Source organism: Brassica napus, unplaced genomic scaffold, assembly GCF_020379485.1.
Source record: "Brassica napus cultivar Da-Ae unplaced genomic scaffold, Da-Ae ScsIHWf_419;HRSCAF=648, whole genome shotgun sequence".
Lineage (NCBI taxonomy): Eukaryota > Viridiplantae > Streptophyta > Magnoliopsida > Brassicales > Brassicaceae > Brassica > Brassica napus.
This window is the reverse complement of record NW_026016497.1, coordinates 57,895-76,325: the sequence shown is the minus strand read 5'-3', so window position 1 is coordinate 76,325 and position 18,431 is coordinate 57,895. Positions and strand designations below refer to the sequence as shown.

At 37.4% G+C, this 18,431-nt stretch overlaps 3 protein-coding genes across 3 annotated transcripts; all 3 read right to left on the bottom strand.

The window, feature by feature from the left end:
• Nucleotides 1–4,813: 4,813 nt before the first annotated feature.
• LOC125603872 (F-box protein AUF1-like) lies at nucleotides 4,814–7,015 on the bottom strand. Its single transcript, XM_048774605.1, has 2 exons — nucleotides 6,844–7,015; nucleotides 4,814–5,954 (listed from the first exon to the last, which is right to left on the bottom strand). Exon 2 carries the CDS (start codon nucleotides 5,899–5,901, stop codon nucleotides 4,966–4,968), a length of 936 nt encoding a protein of 311 aa, XP_048630562.1. The 5' UTR covers nucleotides 5,902–5,954; nucleotides 6,844–7,015; the 3' UTR covers nucleotides 4,814–4,965.
• An 8,760-nt stretch (nucleotides 7,016–15,775) lies between these two features.
• Nucleotides 15,776–16,840, bottom strand: LOC125603882 (putative nuclease HARBI1). The gene has a single exon (XM_048774611.1). It carries the CDS (start codon nucleotides 16,838–16,840, stop codon nucleotides 15,776–15,778), a length of 1,065 nt encoding a protein of 354 aa, XP_048630568.1.
• A 371-nt stretch (nucleotides 16,841–17,211) lies between these two features.
• LOC106435846 (glutathione S-transferase T3-like) lies at nucleotides 17,212–18,123 on the bottom strand. Its single transcript, XM_013876772.3, has one exon. It carries the CDS (start codon nucleotides 18,121–18,123, stop codon nucleotides 17,212–17,214), a length of 912 nt encoding a protein of 303 aa, XP_013732226.3.
• Between the last annotated feature and the right edge of the window lie 308 nt (nucleotides 18,124–18,431).

The following is an 18,431-nucleotide window of genomic DNA, read 5'->3' as shown; positions in this document are numbered from 1 at the left end:
ACTGTCCGGGCCGGATTAATGGGTCAGAATATTGGGCCCGCTTTGATACCATGATAAGTTTTCTGGGCTTCCAACTTAAAACCAATCGGCAATTAGTAGATTGACTCAAATCTCTTATATATTACTCAAGTCCCTTTCATATTTCCGATGTGATCTTTTCTCCAATATTATCTTTCTCATTTGATGTTTAGAGGCTTCTGCTCTTAATGCAGTTACGTTTGACATTTGTTGCATGATTTAGACAAGTTTTATTTATTGATTAAGAGACTTTCGTTTTTTTGGGTCTTGTTCTTCATTACTTTTCACAATTAGATTACGTATAAAACAAGGAAGTGATTTCATAATCTCCTAAACTTTTCTCTATACACAATATATTGATTTAGTGTCATGCTTCTCACGCAACATAATCTGTCCTTAACTGAATATTCACAGTTTATGTTGTGTAACGTGTGTCTTCTCGGCTTTCGATTGTAGCTCTGGTTCCATCTTTAATTCAGTATGGGTCCAGCATTTTTCATGAAACTCTTGCTTTAATTGTCAGGGCATTATGCATAGCCAAACTAAAACATATATTGAACTCTAACAATCGTTGCAAGTTCTTGTAGATTGTATTAGATAATAATAATAATAACAATAATATACTTATTTTACTAACGTGTTATCCAAAACAAAATGTTTTTTTTTCTCTCTTTGTAAATCGAGTTCTTGGCCGTCACCAGTTTGAGTAATGATGAAACTCGATTGTTGTCATCATAATTCACATGGAATGGGTAAATAGGCCTGCTCGATTCCCCGCTTTTACTTTAGTTCACTTAAGTTTACCAATGATGCGCTAATTGCGTTCATCAGGTGCACTATAGATTTGTTGAAAAATGTAATGCATTTGGGAAAAAAATCAATATAAACTAACAGGCCCCAACAATCAAATAATTTAAAGGATGAAAAGAAAAGTTAGGTCTCGTTATCATGATAAGTTGCATCAACGTAGAGCCGTAGAGGTAGGCCTTTAGCACTAGAAAACCAACTTTTATCTACCAATTAAGTATCAAATCCTGAAGAAAAACAATTATACAAAGAAACATATTGTTTTCTAATTTTCAGGAATTATAAGTTAATTAGATGAAGATAATGTTTGATTTAGTTGTACTCCTGAGAGCGACACTGTTGAGATCATGTGGGTAGGTTGGCCTTTGGCACTAACAGCCCATTCGAAAAAGTTAGGCAATATAATTTTACTCCTTTTTTCACGAACTTCTCTTCTCTTTTTTCTTTGTAAAATAACAATGAAACATATTTTAACTATAGGTAAATTGAATAAGTATTTTGTATACATAGGCTTAACTGAGACAAACACCCCGGCAAGTGGGACAAAAGGAAGCCTGATAATTATGTAAATTGTATTGCTTAACACTTTTAACCTGCAATCAAAGTTTTGGATTGAAGTATCATTCACACCTATAGGCTATAGTCCACTCTCTAATATTTATATATGAGATATTTAATCTGTTTAGTAGTTTGTTTGATTTAAAGCACCAATATTTGTCATGTAGCTAGGACCACATTCTTGTTTTGCTTCATAATAGGGGTATTAATTTTTGATTAAGAAGTTGTATTAGTGACCTAATCAAATAACAATCCGATAAATAAAAAATAACCATCCGTTTGATCATGTTAGTGATGATACCACCAATGGTTAGTATATTAAACAATGTTTTGTTTTTTTTAACGCTGAATAATTATGCTATTACAACTATGAGAAATATTACATACGATTCTACAACTAACAATTCTACTTGCCGTATGAGAATTCACGTCTGACTGCATCACCTGAGCCGCCCTATGGGATCTATGTTTGACGGTATTCCTTGCGCCATGCTGCAGATCTCTTGTAAACATTTTCTTCTTTAATTCACATAATTATGCCTTCTCCGAGAGTTAAAAACTCAGATCTCTTGGTGTAGAACCATTAATGAACTCATTTATTGTTATGATAACAGTTCAATTAATTATATACACATTTATTGTTCACGAAAGTTCAAAAAGTTAAAAAAAAGTATCATATCCCTAAGGATATTGACAAATATGTAATTTAAATTATTTTCTCTCGTATACCGTTTCTAACGGGCCTTAATGGGGTTAAACCGGATCCAATATACTCTCGACTCTCATCGCAATCTGCGTGATTACTAGGGCCTGACTCGTTTAAACGCAGCGGTTGCGGAAGTTTGCAGATGCGAGTGGTTGCAGTTTCTAGCGATTTTAAGAGATTTGTACGACAGGTTCTGCGGTTAGAAATTGGTGCGTTTGCAGGATATTTATGACTGATTAACTACCAAATATAATAACGGTTAAATAATAAAATAACAATATTTATATTATATTTAATTATAAAATATGAAAAATCATATTATTATAATAAATATAAAAATTATATTTAGAAAGTAATAATTTTAAATTTTATAAAATTATAGAAAATATTTTTATTTTAAAATTTTATAATAGTAACTAAAATATAATAGATATATTTTAATATTTTTATAATTCCAATTTTAAATTTTTATTGAAAATTTTTATTTTTGTATTTATAAGTTTTTTTTAAAGAAAAAAGTTACTCTTGCAACCGTCTGCAACCGTAAACGCTAGCTGAATTTTCAGCTTTTGATTTTAAGAGGTTCGGAGCGGTTTGAAGTGATTTGTACTGATTTGTATGATTGTTTCGAAACGCTGTCAACCGCTACCAACTGCAAAAGCTGTGTTTGCGGGTGGTAGCGGAAAAACTAATCAGACCTTTAATTGCTTGCGTTGATTCCCATGTTCTAAAATGCGCTCTCCGCGTCCTCGTAATCGCCGGAAAAACGTGAAACGGCCAGTGACCGCCGCGATTTGGCATGAATCGCTCAGTTAATCGGAAAAAAAATTTCAAGTTCATTATTTTATAGATTTGAAACTTGATATCATATATTAAGTCATAAATTTTTGTTATTTAGACCAAAACTTACAAGATTAGCATGAAACAACGCTGAAATCGCAAAAAAAAAAGAAGAAGAAAAAAAACGGCTACAGTTTCAGAGGAAGAAGGTAGAAGACAAGGCCAATTCTGTCATTTACTATTTTTTAACCTAATTCCTAAAAAATAAAGAAAATGGAACACATGTCAATCTCGAATCCGGGTTGTGACAAAGAAATAAGGTAACCGCAACCACTAGACCATAATTTCATTACGTTAGTATTGAACATATTTAAATATATAACCCTTATCTATATAAAGCCCTAAAATAACTCCTTGATTAATCCCATATAATTTCTGATTAATTGATTACGCGTTAGGTGCTGCTAGACCGCATTGTAGTTTCGAACATGGGTTGATTCTATGATAACAGTTCAATTAATTATATACACATTTACTGTTAACGAAAGTTCGATAAGGATATTGAAAAGTCGAACTACAGCTCACTTAACTTCAAAAATTGAAAAATATGTAATTTAAATTATTTTTCCTCGTGTACCGTTTCTAACGGGCTTGAAGAGCATCTCCAACTCTACTCTATTTTTCATTCTAAAATAGAGTTTAGAATAAAAAAATGCTCTAATGATATTCTATTTCTCACTCTATAATAGAGTGAAAAATAGGTTTACTCCAAATATAGAGTAATTTATTTTTTTTGTTCATCACTCTATTTTCTACTCTAAAATAGAGTACATTTGGAGCAAATTCAAACTCTATTATAGAATTACTCTATTTTAAAGTAAAAAATAGAGTAAACCATTAGAGATGGTCTAATGGGGTTAAACCGGATCCAATATACTTTGACTCTCGACTCTCATCGCAATCTGCAGATTATTAATTGCTTGCGTTGATTCTATGTAAATATAACCATTGTCTATAGCCCCGAATACTTTGACTCTTCCAAGGGTAGAGAGAGAAGTAGAGAGAGAGAGAGCAGATCTGGTTTCGGGTCCGGCGTACGGCCGGCGCGTGAGCGTCCGTGCCGTCGCCGGAGTCCATTTTCTTTTGGTTAAAAATGTTCCCCGGCTTCTTTTTTCACCTCCTCTTCCTGTTCGTTTTGTCGGAGCTCTGTCCAGTTCCCATCTGGTGTGGTCAACTCGGGGAGTGACCAGACACACGCGGTGGCGCGGTGGCTGGAGTAACGACGCGACTGGGTGAAGGGTGAGGTGGGGTGTTGTCGGTTTGTCAGGTTAGGGTTTCCCGGGAGGTGGAGGCTTCTTCAGATCCACCGTCGCCGGTCTAGTTTCCGGGAGGCGGAGGCTTCGTTAGCTCCGCTTTCGCCGGCTTCAGTTTCCGGGGGGTGAAGGTGTTATTTGCCTTGCGCCGCCGGCTTTTAGTCCCCTAGGGTTGTTAGGGTTTGTTGTTTTTTATCTTTGGTTTTTGCGGTTTCGGTTTGGTCTTGTTGGAGGAGTTCTCGTCGGAAGACAATCGAAGCTATCCGATGTTGAAGGTTTGGTTGTGCCGGCAAAGCTTTCTTCCCAGTTCCGGTGACGAAAGGAGGCGGATGATATCTCGGTTTACCGATTGACTCTCTCCACTATTGGGAACTCGCGGTTTGGAAGCGTTTGCGGCGATGAGGTTTGGAAGCCAGTGAGTGATGGTTCTGCCGGTGGATTGCTGGGTTGATCACCGGTGTTGGCTGGAAGCGGGGGCACGCCGTGAGCGAACGGAGGCGCCGTTTTTAGTTTTTCTCTAGAATTTCGTTTGGTGGGCTTTGGGCCTTTTTTTTTTTTTGTAATTCTGGGCTTGGCCCATTAAGTTATAAAATCAACTATTGACGGAAAAAAAAAAAATATAACCATTGTCTATGGTTGGACTCTACTGAGACGCATTTATTAATGTGACAATCATATTCTATCAGTGTAATAATTTGATCGTACGCCACAGCAAGTACAGATGGGTTTGTACGGTGTGTTACAATATACACTAAAAGGCCGGATAAACGAAAGCCCATTAAGCTAAAAAGAATTCATCTCCAACACATTTCTCCTACGCTTGAGCAAAGCCGCAACGGCTTCTCCGTACATACAATCACCGAACGCCCCCGTCGCCAGCTCAGCATCATCGCCATCGGAAGCCACACCACTCTGCCTTACGACAACGAGCGTCGCTGCCTCCAAACAAATCCCGCTCTCCAGCTTCAGCGACGGCGCGTTTCTCATACTCATCCTCACGTTAGGAACCACCGTGCGTTCCCGCGACACTTTCTCATCCCCACGCGCCTCCGTCTCTCTGTATTCTTTCATCCCCGCCGCATCCATCACCACCGCACCTTCCCCATCTCTGTCGCGCACGGTCAACGTCTCCATCTCCTTGTGCTCCTTCACCAAATCTCTCATCTGGTAGTGGCGCGTGGACGCCGCCATCAACGCGCTGATCGTCCACACCACGCGCGTCTTTAAACCAGAGACGAACTCTGAATCGGTCTCCGCGTCGCCGTCGATTGCTGAAGTGTTCACCGTCGCTGAACGGAATGCGACGATGACGCAGCTCTTGAGACTCTCCCCGAACTCCGCCTTCCACTTAACGGCAGCGCCTTTCTCCAGCTTGAAATCTCCGCCGTAAAACTCCACATCCAGGTTCCGGATCCGGTTAAACCCGGCGAGAATCTGAACCGGAGTCAGGATTCTGGCCGGTTTAGCGGGTTTGGAGAAGATTGGGAAGAGACCGTTGACAGATTTGAACAGTGAACGGAAGAAGCTGGTGATCGTTGAATCTTTCTCGGAGTCGGATTCTCCGATCTGATCGAGTTGGAGAAGGAGCGAGCCTGACTCAGTGGCCAGCGAGTTGAATCGTTTCGAGACGGAACGACATCGTATCAGCGTTTTGACGTCACGGACTTTGTTCAGAATGTCGATGACCACAGGATCAGGAATCGCATCAAAAGCATCCATGATTCAAACCCTTCGGGATCGTTTACAGAGTCTTCTCACTGTCTTTCTCTGTACTGTGTTGTTCTCTTCTTTTTTTTTTTTTTTTTTTGTCACTGGAAATTTTATTAATGGACTAGGCCCAACCGGGGCAAAGCCCAACACTGCCCAACACAGAAGAAAACTAAAGGACTAAACAGCAGTCCAACATAAACTGGAAAAAGGCCTAACGGACAGGCCCAATATAAACAACTTGTGGCCTTCAGCCCACAAGAAGGAAAACCGTCGAGGAAGCAAGCTGAGGCACGTCATCTTCCACGTGGACGATCGCCCGGCGATCAATGAACACGGGTCAAGACGAGGAGCCGCTTCCTTCCACCGGAACCAGAGAGCAGACGCGACGGAGCTCCGCCGCCGACGAAATCAAGCCACAGAAGAAACCAATCTTCGAAAGGCTCGAACCGACAAGTCGAATCTGGTGGATCAACGAATCGGGAAAGACATCAACCGCCTACAATCGATCTTACAACTTCGATTATCTTGCATGTGAAGAAGTGGCATCTTTGATGATGGAGATAAGCTTGAAGATGCAAAAACCATCAACTGGGAAGAAGAATCATCGGAGCTTCAGAACGAGAGGCAGTCGGACGAAGAAGAACAGATCCGAAGATCAAACGGTGCCGGCGAGAACGATACTGAAGAAGTCATCGCTTCCCGGAGACATAAGCCGGCGAAGCCATCGCTAACAAAGCCACGGCTTCCCAGAGTCAGAAGCCAGCCGTTCTTCACCGAAGGATAAGGTTCAAACGCTGGAATCACGCCGGTCGGATGAAACCGAAACCGGAAAACAGAAACGGCGAACTCTCTCACTCTCAGAACATCACTAACCTCTCTGAAAGATCTGATATTGATAAGAGAGGAAAGGAGATCGAGAGAGAACTCTCTCTCAAGGAGAGGAGAGAGAACCCGTGTTGTTCTCTTCTGATTTGAGTTGAATAGGTTTTAGACTTTAAATAAGGAAACAATCCAAAAGGCGATATGATATTTTAATTCTCGGCATGTAGGACCATCATTGCCGTTGGGTTTATGATATTTAAATAATAAAGAACGATGAGTACGGCTTCCTAATTGTTTTGATCTTAGATATTTTATTAAGAGACATTAACGATTGAGATGCTTCAAACCTATTCTAAGTCATTAATAATTTTTTTAAAACAATCCGAGAGCTTTAAATCAACTTTTTTTTTTTATAAAATGTGAACTTGTAATTTTATGGCAGATGAATAATTCGGATTTTCGAAACTTCGTATTTTTCTTCCATTTCAATAAAACATACTTATTCTACTACTTTCATAAAAATTACTAGGTTGCTCGCTCTAGGTTGTCGTTTTAGAATTTTAGCGGTAGAAATTTTTCTTTTAAAGAATGTAGCTATTACTTAAAAAAAAGAAGTTAAAAGCTTGATTGACATCAAAAAATTTAAAAGTGCTGAATGTTATAAATATATATTTATGATTCATTTCCAAAATGTATTACCTATTTTTTTCAATCTACTTTTTATTTATGGCAAGTCAATAAAATATTTTGGGTAGTTCTAACTTCTAAGCAAAAAGATCAGTCAAAATTATCAACAAATATAGTTTATTAATTTATTATAAAATTATTCATTTTTAGACAGTAAAAAATATTAAATTTATCTAGATTTTTTTTGATTTTTTTGGATTTTATTTTAATTTTGTTAAATATTTTATCCGGTTCAAGTGTTTAACTTGTTGAAAAGAAAAACTTAAAAATAAGGAAATAAAAAAAAGATTCTCAAAGCCATCAAAAGATCTCGTTTAGAGGCTTTGAGAAAAAACAAAAATCTCAAGGTAAAACTGAAACAGTTGAAGGTTGAAAGGCTTTTAAAAGCTTTGAGAAAAGCACGGGAGGCAAAAGCCTCAATGGCTTAAAATTAAATTAAAAGAAAATTAGAAAAATTGGACACTTTAAACTTGAATTTATCACAACAGAATTTTTAGAAGATGTTTTATGAAAATATGATTTTAATTCCTGCAAATACTATATACCACCCTTAATTTTAAAATTAAGATAAATTATAATTTTTGTAAAAGATTTTAAATGTTAAAATATTAAAAAGTAAAAAAAAACAAAAAATTAAAATAGACAAAAGGGAGGCGCGGCCATCATGCAACCTTAATTTCTTTTTCTCCTCGTCTTTTCCGTCGTAGAGTTGTGGCTCTTCCATAGCGATTTAGGGTTAAACGGAGAGAAGCCTTGTTCTTCGTCAGTGTTTCATCTGCACGTAGTATCTACTCTCGTCTTCGTCATCCTCCTCTTCGATCTCACTGAAGATACAACAAAATCGAAGTGTTCTTCCTCTTCGTCGGACGGGTCTAATCGAATTACGAAGTGTTCTTTCATCAATTTCGTCAAAATCTCACCTTTCTTCACACAAGGTATTCGATTACATCTATTGATTCTCATCTAAAATGAAATCGAAGTTTTCTTCCACTTAATCTAGAATTTTTTAAAAACGATTTGTCATGTTTCTTAAAGTAAATTTGTTTCACGAGTTGTTAAACATCTTATACATCACGATTAAGTACCTTAAGTCTTTAACATGTTGAACTAACAATTTTTCAAGGTTTGTAGATATATCTAAGGAGTTACCGAAGAGTATTTTTAAGGAGGACGAAGAGCCCCAAGTGACTCAGATCAACAACTACTGTAGGATCAATTACATTATTTGAAAGTTCAAAGCATGGCTGCCAAAGGAGTTGGATGTTGTAAAGAAAGAGACTAACCATCTCAACTATGCAATTCTTCTTTATTCTTATATTTCGGTACTGTAATTTTAATTTATGTTCTTATTATTCTTTACAAATATTAGTTGTTCTATTGTTGTGAAATAAGGTTCATACACTCTTAAATCTTTAAATATTGTTTATGCTTTTACAATGACAATACTGGTATTTGCCAAAATATTTGTTTTTAAGAACACGTTAATTGACAGTCTCGAAACAGAATCTGGATGTGTGGTTTCTCCAGCCAGTTTTGATATTGTGTAAAGCTTGTGTTCTTGCGCTAACATTTTTTTTTCTTGCAGGATCCGTTGAATTATTTTAAATAATTCTCATGCACTTACGTAATTTTGGTTTGTGATTTGCATGATTTATTGATTATTAGCATTATTCGTTTTTGGCTAATATTGGTGCAGCTTTATCGCTCTTGGTCTCGTAATAAGACAATAAATCTGGTTAATCAAAAAAAAATTGACTACTAGACAAATCAAGATTTTAAACAATAATATAAGCTAATGAACAGTTCAGTCTTATTACAAAACAAAGAGCATGTTTATTGCTAAAACCCTTTAAGGATCTTTTAAGTGAGCCAGAGTGAAAAGAAAATTAAGTGGGTCAGAGAGAACAGAAACAGAAAGAGAGAGATAGAAACAAAAGAAGAAAAGCAAGAGAATCAATGATCCTTCTAGTGCTTAATTAAGCAACATCCCTTCTCTTTTTTTTTCTTTTTTCTTTTCTTTTAATTATAAATTATCCTAAACAACCTACTTAAGCTACTGTAATAAACATGCTCTAAGAGCGATAAAGCTGCACCAATATTAGCCAAAAACAAATAACGCTTAAACGTAATTCGTAAAAAGATTGACCATGCAAAAACAGTGAGAATTTCCAGACCAATATGACTAAAACTGACATGTGTATTGTAGTTTATAAAATTAATATGGTTGAGAATAGTCATATAATAGTTTTGATGGCAAAAATAATTTCTTATAATGATATGTATATTTTCATATAAGTTGGATTTATTGATCAACTTGAGAGAACTATGAAAATAGTTTTACATAAAATGTGAATTTCTAAGAGTGAAATATATTTTATAAGAAAGTTGTAATAATTCTCGAAATTGCTTTTTATTCATTTAAATCTAAAGGAATTGTAAATTAACTTTCTAAACTCTTAAGAGATGTTAAATGAAAATATGCATATTTTGAGTTATCTCAAGAAATGCAGGGGAAGCTTTTCTTACCATATACAATTATTGGTAAGAAGCCAAATGAACTTAGTGATAGTTATCATAATATGTTTTTTTTTTCCGAAAAAAACTAGTGTCGTACACTTAAGTTTTGTGTATAATGGTTAATTGTATCTTGAAAAAAGATGACAAAAATCCTTAGACAATTGATCTCGACAAATCTCAAGAGGTTATGTTCACTGTGATGACAACCTAAGATCATTTTATTAAAGGCGTGTCATGAGATCAAATTGTTATGTCATCTAAAAAAAAATGGGTAGCCTGTGAATCAAGATAAGATTTGGCGGTAACTCTACCTAACTGGCTGGAGATCCCAAGAAATAGGTTCAAGAAGACAACTAAGTCAAACTAAATCTGCCCAAGGCACTATAAGACTTCGGCCTATACCTAGTTCCTATGATGATTAAACAGTGCTACATGTAAGAAATAGAGGATAAGCATTAGCTTTTAATGATTTGTTTCCATTGTTTTGTAATATGAATGGAGTAGTACATGATACTTCTCTAAACAAAACTAATGGCAAATCACTTTGTGAGTGTAAAATGGGGCCGTTTCTAGGAGAATGAAGGAAATGTTATATTCTCCAAGTTCACTCATGATTAACCAGGACTGTTCAGGACCAAAACGAACACAATAGAAAACCTAGTTCTGTGAGAAAATGAAGCTGTGTTATAGCTATTGTCTAGTTTTACACCAATGCCCAGAAGGTTCAAGACATCATGGCCACCTCTTGGCCGAGAAATCCGATAGCTATTAAAAATGACTGGTTCAAGGCAAAAAAATTGCTACCAACTCATCATGCAGTGGATTTCTCGTTTGTACTCTCAAAAGTCCTTAGTTGAGTCTTGTCGAGTCTTGTCTAGGAGGTCAAGTCTATCGAGTTGTCTAGTGTCTAGAGTCATTTCTATTCATGTGGAGGATTGTTGAAACTATTTTTTGAACATTATGAATAGTGTATTCATATGTCAAAAATGAAGTTTTATTTGAATGAGAAATGAAGGTTTAATGTGGATGATTTGAGAAACTTTTATAAAGTAGCAAATACACACATTGGATATTTGAACTTGGATTTGAGTTTTTTGATTTGTTAGTTGGACCAAATATACCTGGGGATTATTGGTTGGTGTATTTTGATGGATTTGAAAATCCAAACTAAATCTAGTGTTATTGGTTCTATGATTTTAAAATATGTATTGAAATCATGTGTTATTTGTTTAATGATTCATAAATGCTAATTCAAATCAAGTGTTATTCAATCATACAGATTTACTAATATATTTGATTTCATAATGAATTTGAATGGATTTGCATAGATTTCTTTGTTAAAAATACAAAGGCTCAAATCCGAGGGAAAAGCTCTGGATTTATAAATGCTAATCCGAGAGAATTTGAAAATTTGTAAATTTTTCTTGGATTTATAAATACTATATGAATTTCTAAATCAATCAAAATATATAAACCAATAATACAAGTTTTGAGTTATAAAATATATGTTCATTAACTTATTAATCATATAAACCAAATATATGTTGATCTTTTATATTGACAAAATATAAAAAAGAAATCCATTTTAAAATATATTATTTAGTTTGAATTGGTCAAACAATAATAAATTTTTACCCTTTAATTTCTTGGTCAAAATGTGGAATAAATTCACATAATAATTGACAAGAATTAAAAACCCTATTAGTGCACCATGGAAATTTCATTTTTGTGTTGAAAATAGAATCTTGTGCTTCTCATTATTTTTTTATAAAAAGTCTTGCTAGCATTATAGAAACGATATACAAACAACACATAAACAAAAGATTCTTCCACTCAGAGTAGTTATGCTACTATTTCTTTTATTTGTGTCTGAGACTACAACACAAAATTATGTTTGATAGATTCTGTTTTTCGTTGATTGTAAACATAAATAATGCTACAGTTGTATCTTGGGAATCATAGCGCTATGAAACCGTCACACGACGGGATATTTAAATATTTAAGGAGAAAGATTAACCATCTCGACTCTGGAATTCTTCTTTATTTTTATATTTCGGTATTGTAATATTTCAGTATTGTAATTTTAATTTATGTTTTTTTTTTTTTTGAATGAATGTTAAATTTTATTCACTCCAAAAAACATCCTTATTACATTTTACAATGCTTCCTACTCCAAAGGTTTTTTATAACTCATCTCCCTTATGTTAAAATTCTATACATTCAAAAAATCTGGCCTTGTAGAGAACCAATATTGTAACCCTTCACTCCATCTATTATCTCCTGTTTTCTGAATAGAAAGAAATCTATTCCTTATTCCTCTGTCTATCATTCTGATCATCTTGATAGGAGGCTGAGCTGTTTCACCATGTCTTCGACCATTTCTCTCCATCCACAGCCCATGAGTAGTGGCTTGGAAAGCATACTTCAGTGTGAATTGTTGGATAGTATTCTGATTTGTGGAGATCAGATTAACTATTTCCATCCAATCACAAGAAAACTCATCACCTAGCAAACCTCTCGCCAAGTTTTCCCAAACTTCTGCTGAACATCTGCAGCTAAAAAATAAGTGGTTTCTGGATTCCAGAGGCTCATCACAGAGAGAACAAGCTGTATTAACATTCCCTCCCCATCTAACCATTCTTTCTCCTGTCGCTAGCCTATTTTTTATTGCAAGCCAAGCAAGGAAAGCAAATTTAGGTGTCGCATAGGGGAACCAGATACCTTTACTCCATTCACAGTTAGCTCCCCTACTTCGCAGCAAATTCCATGTCTGTTTTGATGAAAATTTCCTCTTAAACTTTACTTCTGTGAACTTCCATAGCCCAATATCATCCTCACTAGACACATTTGCTCTACATTTATCAATCTCATCCTCAATCAGATTCAAAATAGAAACTCTGTGTCTTCTCCTTCTATGTATACTCATTGCTTCCGCCACTGTTGCATCTTTAGAGATCCCCATATCCATAAACCCTCTCTCTCCAATTTTATCCACAAGACATCCCATATCAGACCAAGATTCATACCAGAATGAAGCTTGATTCCCATTTTTAACTGTCACCTTATAGAATTCCTTAGCCTTGGCTCTGTATTTGAGTATCTTGCGCCACATCCAAGACCCAGCTTGTGACTTTTCTTTCACTGTCCAAAACGAGCTTTTGCGAATCAAGTATGCTTCTATCCATTTGACCCACAAAGAATTCTTTGAAGTCAAAATTCTCCAGACCAGTTTCAAGCAGCTTACGTTATTCATCTCCTTCAATGGTCTTATGCCCAATCCACCCTCATGTTTTGGCTGACACACCTCTGTCCATGCCACTTTAGCTCTCTTCGTATTTAAAGACGGCCCCGACCATAGAAATGCTGAACAAAGTCTCTCTACTTCTCTGAGACAAGCAGCAGGAAGCCGAAATGCAGATAACCAAAAGTTTGCCAAACTTGTGACCACTGATTGAATAAGTTGAAGTCTACCTCCAAAGGATAAAAACCTTCCTGTCCAAGAACTGATTCTGGATCTTATCTTCTCTATCAGAGGCAGAAAATCAGTTACTGTCATTCTTTTGGTGAGTAGTGGTAATCCCAAGTATCTAACAGGAAGTTTTCCCTTATCAAATGGGAAACTCATGATGTCCTCTCCATTTGGTGTTGTACTCCCTGCTATATACAATGTAGACTTCTCCACATTTATTTTTAACCCCGAGATCTTCTCAAATTCTTTGAATACATTTAGAATCCCTTCCAGTGACCTTTTTGCTCCATCAGTAAATACCATCAAATCATCAGCAAAACACAGATGTGTTAAGCCAATGTTTTTACACCTTGGATGATAACCCATCTTCTCTAACACCGCTGCTTTATCAATTAGCTTTGAGAGGACATTCAAACATAGCACAAATAAGTAGGGCGACAGAGAACATCCTTGCCTTAAGCCTCTTGTGCTCTGAAAATATCCAGCCAACTCCCCATTTACTTGGACAGAAAAAGACGCAGTGCTTATACATAAATTTATCCAGTGAACAAACTTTTCCGGAAATCCAAGTGCCTAGAGTATTGAGTAAGAATGGCCACTGAACTGAATCAAAGGCCTTTGAAATATCAATCTTCATGCAACACCGTGGTGAAATCTCTTCTTTGTGGTAGTCTTTAACCAGTTCTGTAGCCAACAGCAAATTCTCCATAAGTAGACGATCACTGATAAAAGCTGATTGGTTTAGAGCAATAATCTTCGGTAGTATTCCCTTCAATCTGTTAGCCAATATTTTCGAAATTGCTTTGTACAACACATTGCAACACGAGATGGGTCTGTAGTCTCTCATTTCCTCTGCTTTATCCTTCTTTGGTATCAACGCAAGAATAGTGGAGTTCAAACCTTTCGGTAGGAATCCCATCACAAAGAAAGACTGCACCGCTACTGTAACATCTCCTCCAATAACCTCCCAAGCATCCTTAAAAAATTCAGTAGTGTACCCATCAGGCCCCAGTGATTTATCATTTGGCATACTGAAAATCACCTTCTTAACCTCCTCTTCCGTTACATCTCGCTGCAACTGCATCTTCTCCATCTCACTACATTTATACGACAACAGTTCCTGCAACTTCTCCACTGATATCCCCTCGAAATCCAAAGGCTGATGAGTGAGAAACTCATTGAAATACCTCTCAGCTTCCTTTTTGACCTCTTCACCTCTAATGACCGAACCATCTTGGAGAATCAGTTCATTTATGGCATTACGCACTTCTCGAATCTTCACAGCATTATGAAATACTTTCGTGTTCTGATCTCCCACCAAGAGCCAATGTAGTTTAGACCTCTGTTTGAAGAATTTTTCTTCTAAATCTGCTAGGAACTGCCATCTTCTTAGCGCCTCTGTTTCTTCCTTGATTGTTTCCTCCCTTGGATTCTCCATAGTCAGTTTCTGCTTCTCCATTTATGTTTTTATTAGTCTTTACAAATATTAGTTGTAATGAAATAAGTTTCATATATTGAACACCAAAGCCCAACAAAGAGAAGAACATGAAAGGAAGGACGAGGAGCCTCTAACAGAGAAGCCATATACGACATCAAGTTTCTGAAACTCGTTGTACCTTTCACTGACGGAGCTTGAGAAGACCTCCGTTCTGAGGCCCCCTATAGACGGGCTGAGTCTACTAACCTCTGCCTCTCTTCCCAGCGGAGAAGCCATGGATCTAAACCGCCACCGACAAGCAAAGGAGCAGACAACATAATCCATACGACACAACACCAGATTTGGGAAGAGCATCATTCCTCGCCTTTTGTTGCTATCAAGGTAAAGTCACATGCAAAACAAAATCGATCCAACCACCAACCCCTAAAAGCCGACACCTTCCAGCATCTCCGCCTAACCATCCTCGCCACGACTCCAGGACAGAAGCTCACCGCCGGATCCAACCACCTCTCGAGCTGAACAGAAGCAAGCGATGAAACCAAAACCCAGAGCACTGAAGCATATCGGACGGAAGACTAAGAGAGAGACGGTAACGCCTCCGCGCCGGCACTCGCGCTCGCCGGAGCTGGAGCAAGACTTCAAATTGATTTAGGGTCTGAGAGAGTTAGAGCACTTGCAATGGTCATCCCCACATTGGGATCCTTGGGAATTGTTTATTATTAATTTTTTTGCTTTTTTTTTTGTTTGAACAGTGAAGGACTCGAGTCCAAAAAGCTCGTCCAATGGTGATCCCGAAGACGGAGTCCTTAACATTAAAATATTATTATTTTTTAAAAAAAAATTGAAATTGAAAATTTATTAATTGCATAATTAAAATAAAAGGTACAAGGATTCAATTTAAAGATACAAGGATTAAAAGATACAAGGTTTAAATATAAAGATACTAATTATTAATCTTCATCGCCAAATTTATTCCAAATGTTTTCGATCAAATCATCCTTCAATCGTTCATGAGTTTGCCTATCACGAAGATCATTTCGGTTGGGAAATATATTATTGAGAATTGTCGGGATTTCGTTTAGTGTAGGGTGTGCGTTTAGGACCTCCGAAGTTCTGGAAGATTCTCCTTCTTCAAATTCTGAAATATCGTACCGCATTGAATAACCATCTCGTTCATCTTCAACTATCATATTGTGTAGTATGATACATGCTCTCATTATCTTCCCTATCTTCTCTTTGGCCATTGTACGAACCGGGTTTTTCACAATCGCAAACCGAGCTTGCAATACTCCAAAAGCACATTCGACATCTTTTCGGACTGATTCTTGAACTTGAGAAAATAACTGTTGTTTAGGACTTTGAGGGAGTGCGATAGTTTGGATAAATGTTGACCATTTTGGATATATACCATCTGTGAGGTAATATGCCAACTTATACATGTGGTTGTTGACCATGTACCTCACACTGGGAGCTCGACCTTCTAAAAGGTCATCAAACACAGGAGATCGATCGAGGACATTAAGATCATTTAAGGTACCTGGAAGACCAAAAAATGCGTGCCAAATCCAAAGATCTTGTGAAGCTACGGCCTCTAGAACAATAGTCAGTTTTCCGTGGCCACGGGCGTACTGTCCTTTCCAAGCGGTTGGACAATTTTTCCACTCCCAGTGCATACAGTCAATGCTCCCGACCATCCCAGGAAACCCTCGTTTCTCTCCCATATCGAGTAGTCGTTGAAGATCCTCTGCTGTGGGTGGTCGCAGATACTCATCTCCGAATAACTGTATTATCCCATCAGTGAAATGATGTAAACAAGAAAGTGCAGTGCTCTCACCAAGTCGGAGATATTCGTCAACCGTGTCAGCCGAATTTCCATAAGCAAGTAGACGAATTGCTGCCGTGCATTTTTGTAGTGCAGTAAGACCCCACCTCCCCGTTGCATCTTTTCTTTGCTGAAAGAATGGAAAGAATTGTTCAAGGCCATCGACAATACGCATGAATAATCCCTTATTCATGCGGAATCGGCGTCTGAAAGTTTGTATCGAATATGTCGAATGGTCGTCGTTGAAATATTACAATGGTTTTCGTTCCAAAATATTACAAAGGTTTTGATGATAAGGTTTTTGATGTTGAGGAGAAAGACATACATATCCGAGTACTTATACTACAAGAAGGGAAAACCCGTGACTTATGAGCAGGAGCTACATGCCAAAATGCTCTCAGTACTCTAAATCCACCCGTGACAACTCCCGTGACCTCAAAGAACTACCTGCAACAACACGTTTAAAAAATGGTTAGTTTAGCTGTAACAACTAAGCAAGTACACACATCACACAACAAGTACTAACTTTTCCTACAAGTGACCTCAAAGAACACACAGTACACATCATAACATTTCAGACATAAGCTTCATTTTTAGTGTTGTTTCGATCTCAGACAATGGCTCTTTCTTGGCCAGCAAGCGATCAAGGACTTTATTTCTAGAAAGTTTTTCCTTAAGTTCCAAAACGCCTTGTAGCTTAGACAACTCCTCATCTCGACCACTCTTCTTCTTCTTACTGGCACCTTTCGCAGCCTTTACCCCGACGGGTCTATCCTCATCTTCTCCAACAACATTTTCTTCTGGTCCGTCAAGATCCACCACCGGCCTCCGCTTTTCCTTTCCACCATCCTTAGCCATATATGTGGAGGCCCATTTCTGCTCATGCCTGAGCTCTCTCCAGCAGTGATCGAGTGTGAACTTGGTATCGTACTTGGTGAAGAATATGTCGTAAGCAGCTTTGATCACATCATCATCATTTTGGCCGCTTCTCTGCTCCCTCTGCGCCTGGTTGTAGCAACCAGTGAATCTGGATACTTCATGATTGATCCTAGACCACCTCTGCTTACAAGAAGTAACCTCCCGCGGTACTTCCCCAACGAGCTGAGGGCTGGCGTTGTAGTAGTCTACAATACGCTTCCAAAAAGCAACAGCTCTCTGCTCGTTGCCTACGAGAGGGTCCTTACTGGTGTTAAGCCAAGCACCAATAAGGATCCTATCCTCTTTGGGTGTATATTTCCTTCTATCTGGAAAGGTCTTAACAGACTCCTCAGGGACTTGCCTACGAGACTGACCAGGGACTTGCCTACGAGACTGACCAGGGACTTGACTAGGACACTCAGGAGGGATTTGGCTAGGACACTCAGGAGAGATTTCGCTAGGAGAATCATCAGGAGCTTGAGACCCGAGCCAAAAAGGCTCGGGTGATTCAAGATCTACTGGGATTTGACTGTACAGAAGGTGTCTATAACCCGACATGGCTGTAAAAATGCTCTGTGTTACTCAAGTAGTTACACAGAGCCTTAAGTAATACAAGTTCTAATTTATTATACAATAACACCCTATCAAATCTGAGCAGTTAGGAAGATAGGAAGCAAACTAAAAGCAATTAACAAATATCAGTAGCATTTATTAATACAGTCCTAGTTAAATCCTATGTACTATAACAGCTATTTAACCAAACACCATTCAATAAATCCTATGTACTATAACAGCTATTTAACCAAACACCATTCAATAAATCCTATGTACTATAACAGCTATTTAACCAAACACCATCCAATCAA

Coding starts and splice junctions, on each gene's coding strand:
- LOC125603872 (XM_048774605.1), bottom strand. CDS start 5,901: ATGGATGCTTTTGATGCGATTCCTGATCCTGTGGTCATCGACATTCTG.
- LOC125603882 (XM_048774611.1), bottom strand. CDS start 16,840: ATGAATAAGGGATTATTCATGCGTATTGTCGATGGCCTTGAACAATTC.
- LOC106435846 (XM_013876772.3), bottom strand. CDS start 18,123: ATGTCGGGTTATAGACACCTTCTGTACAGTCAAATCCCAGTAGATCTT.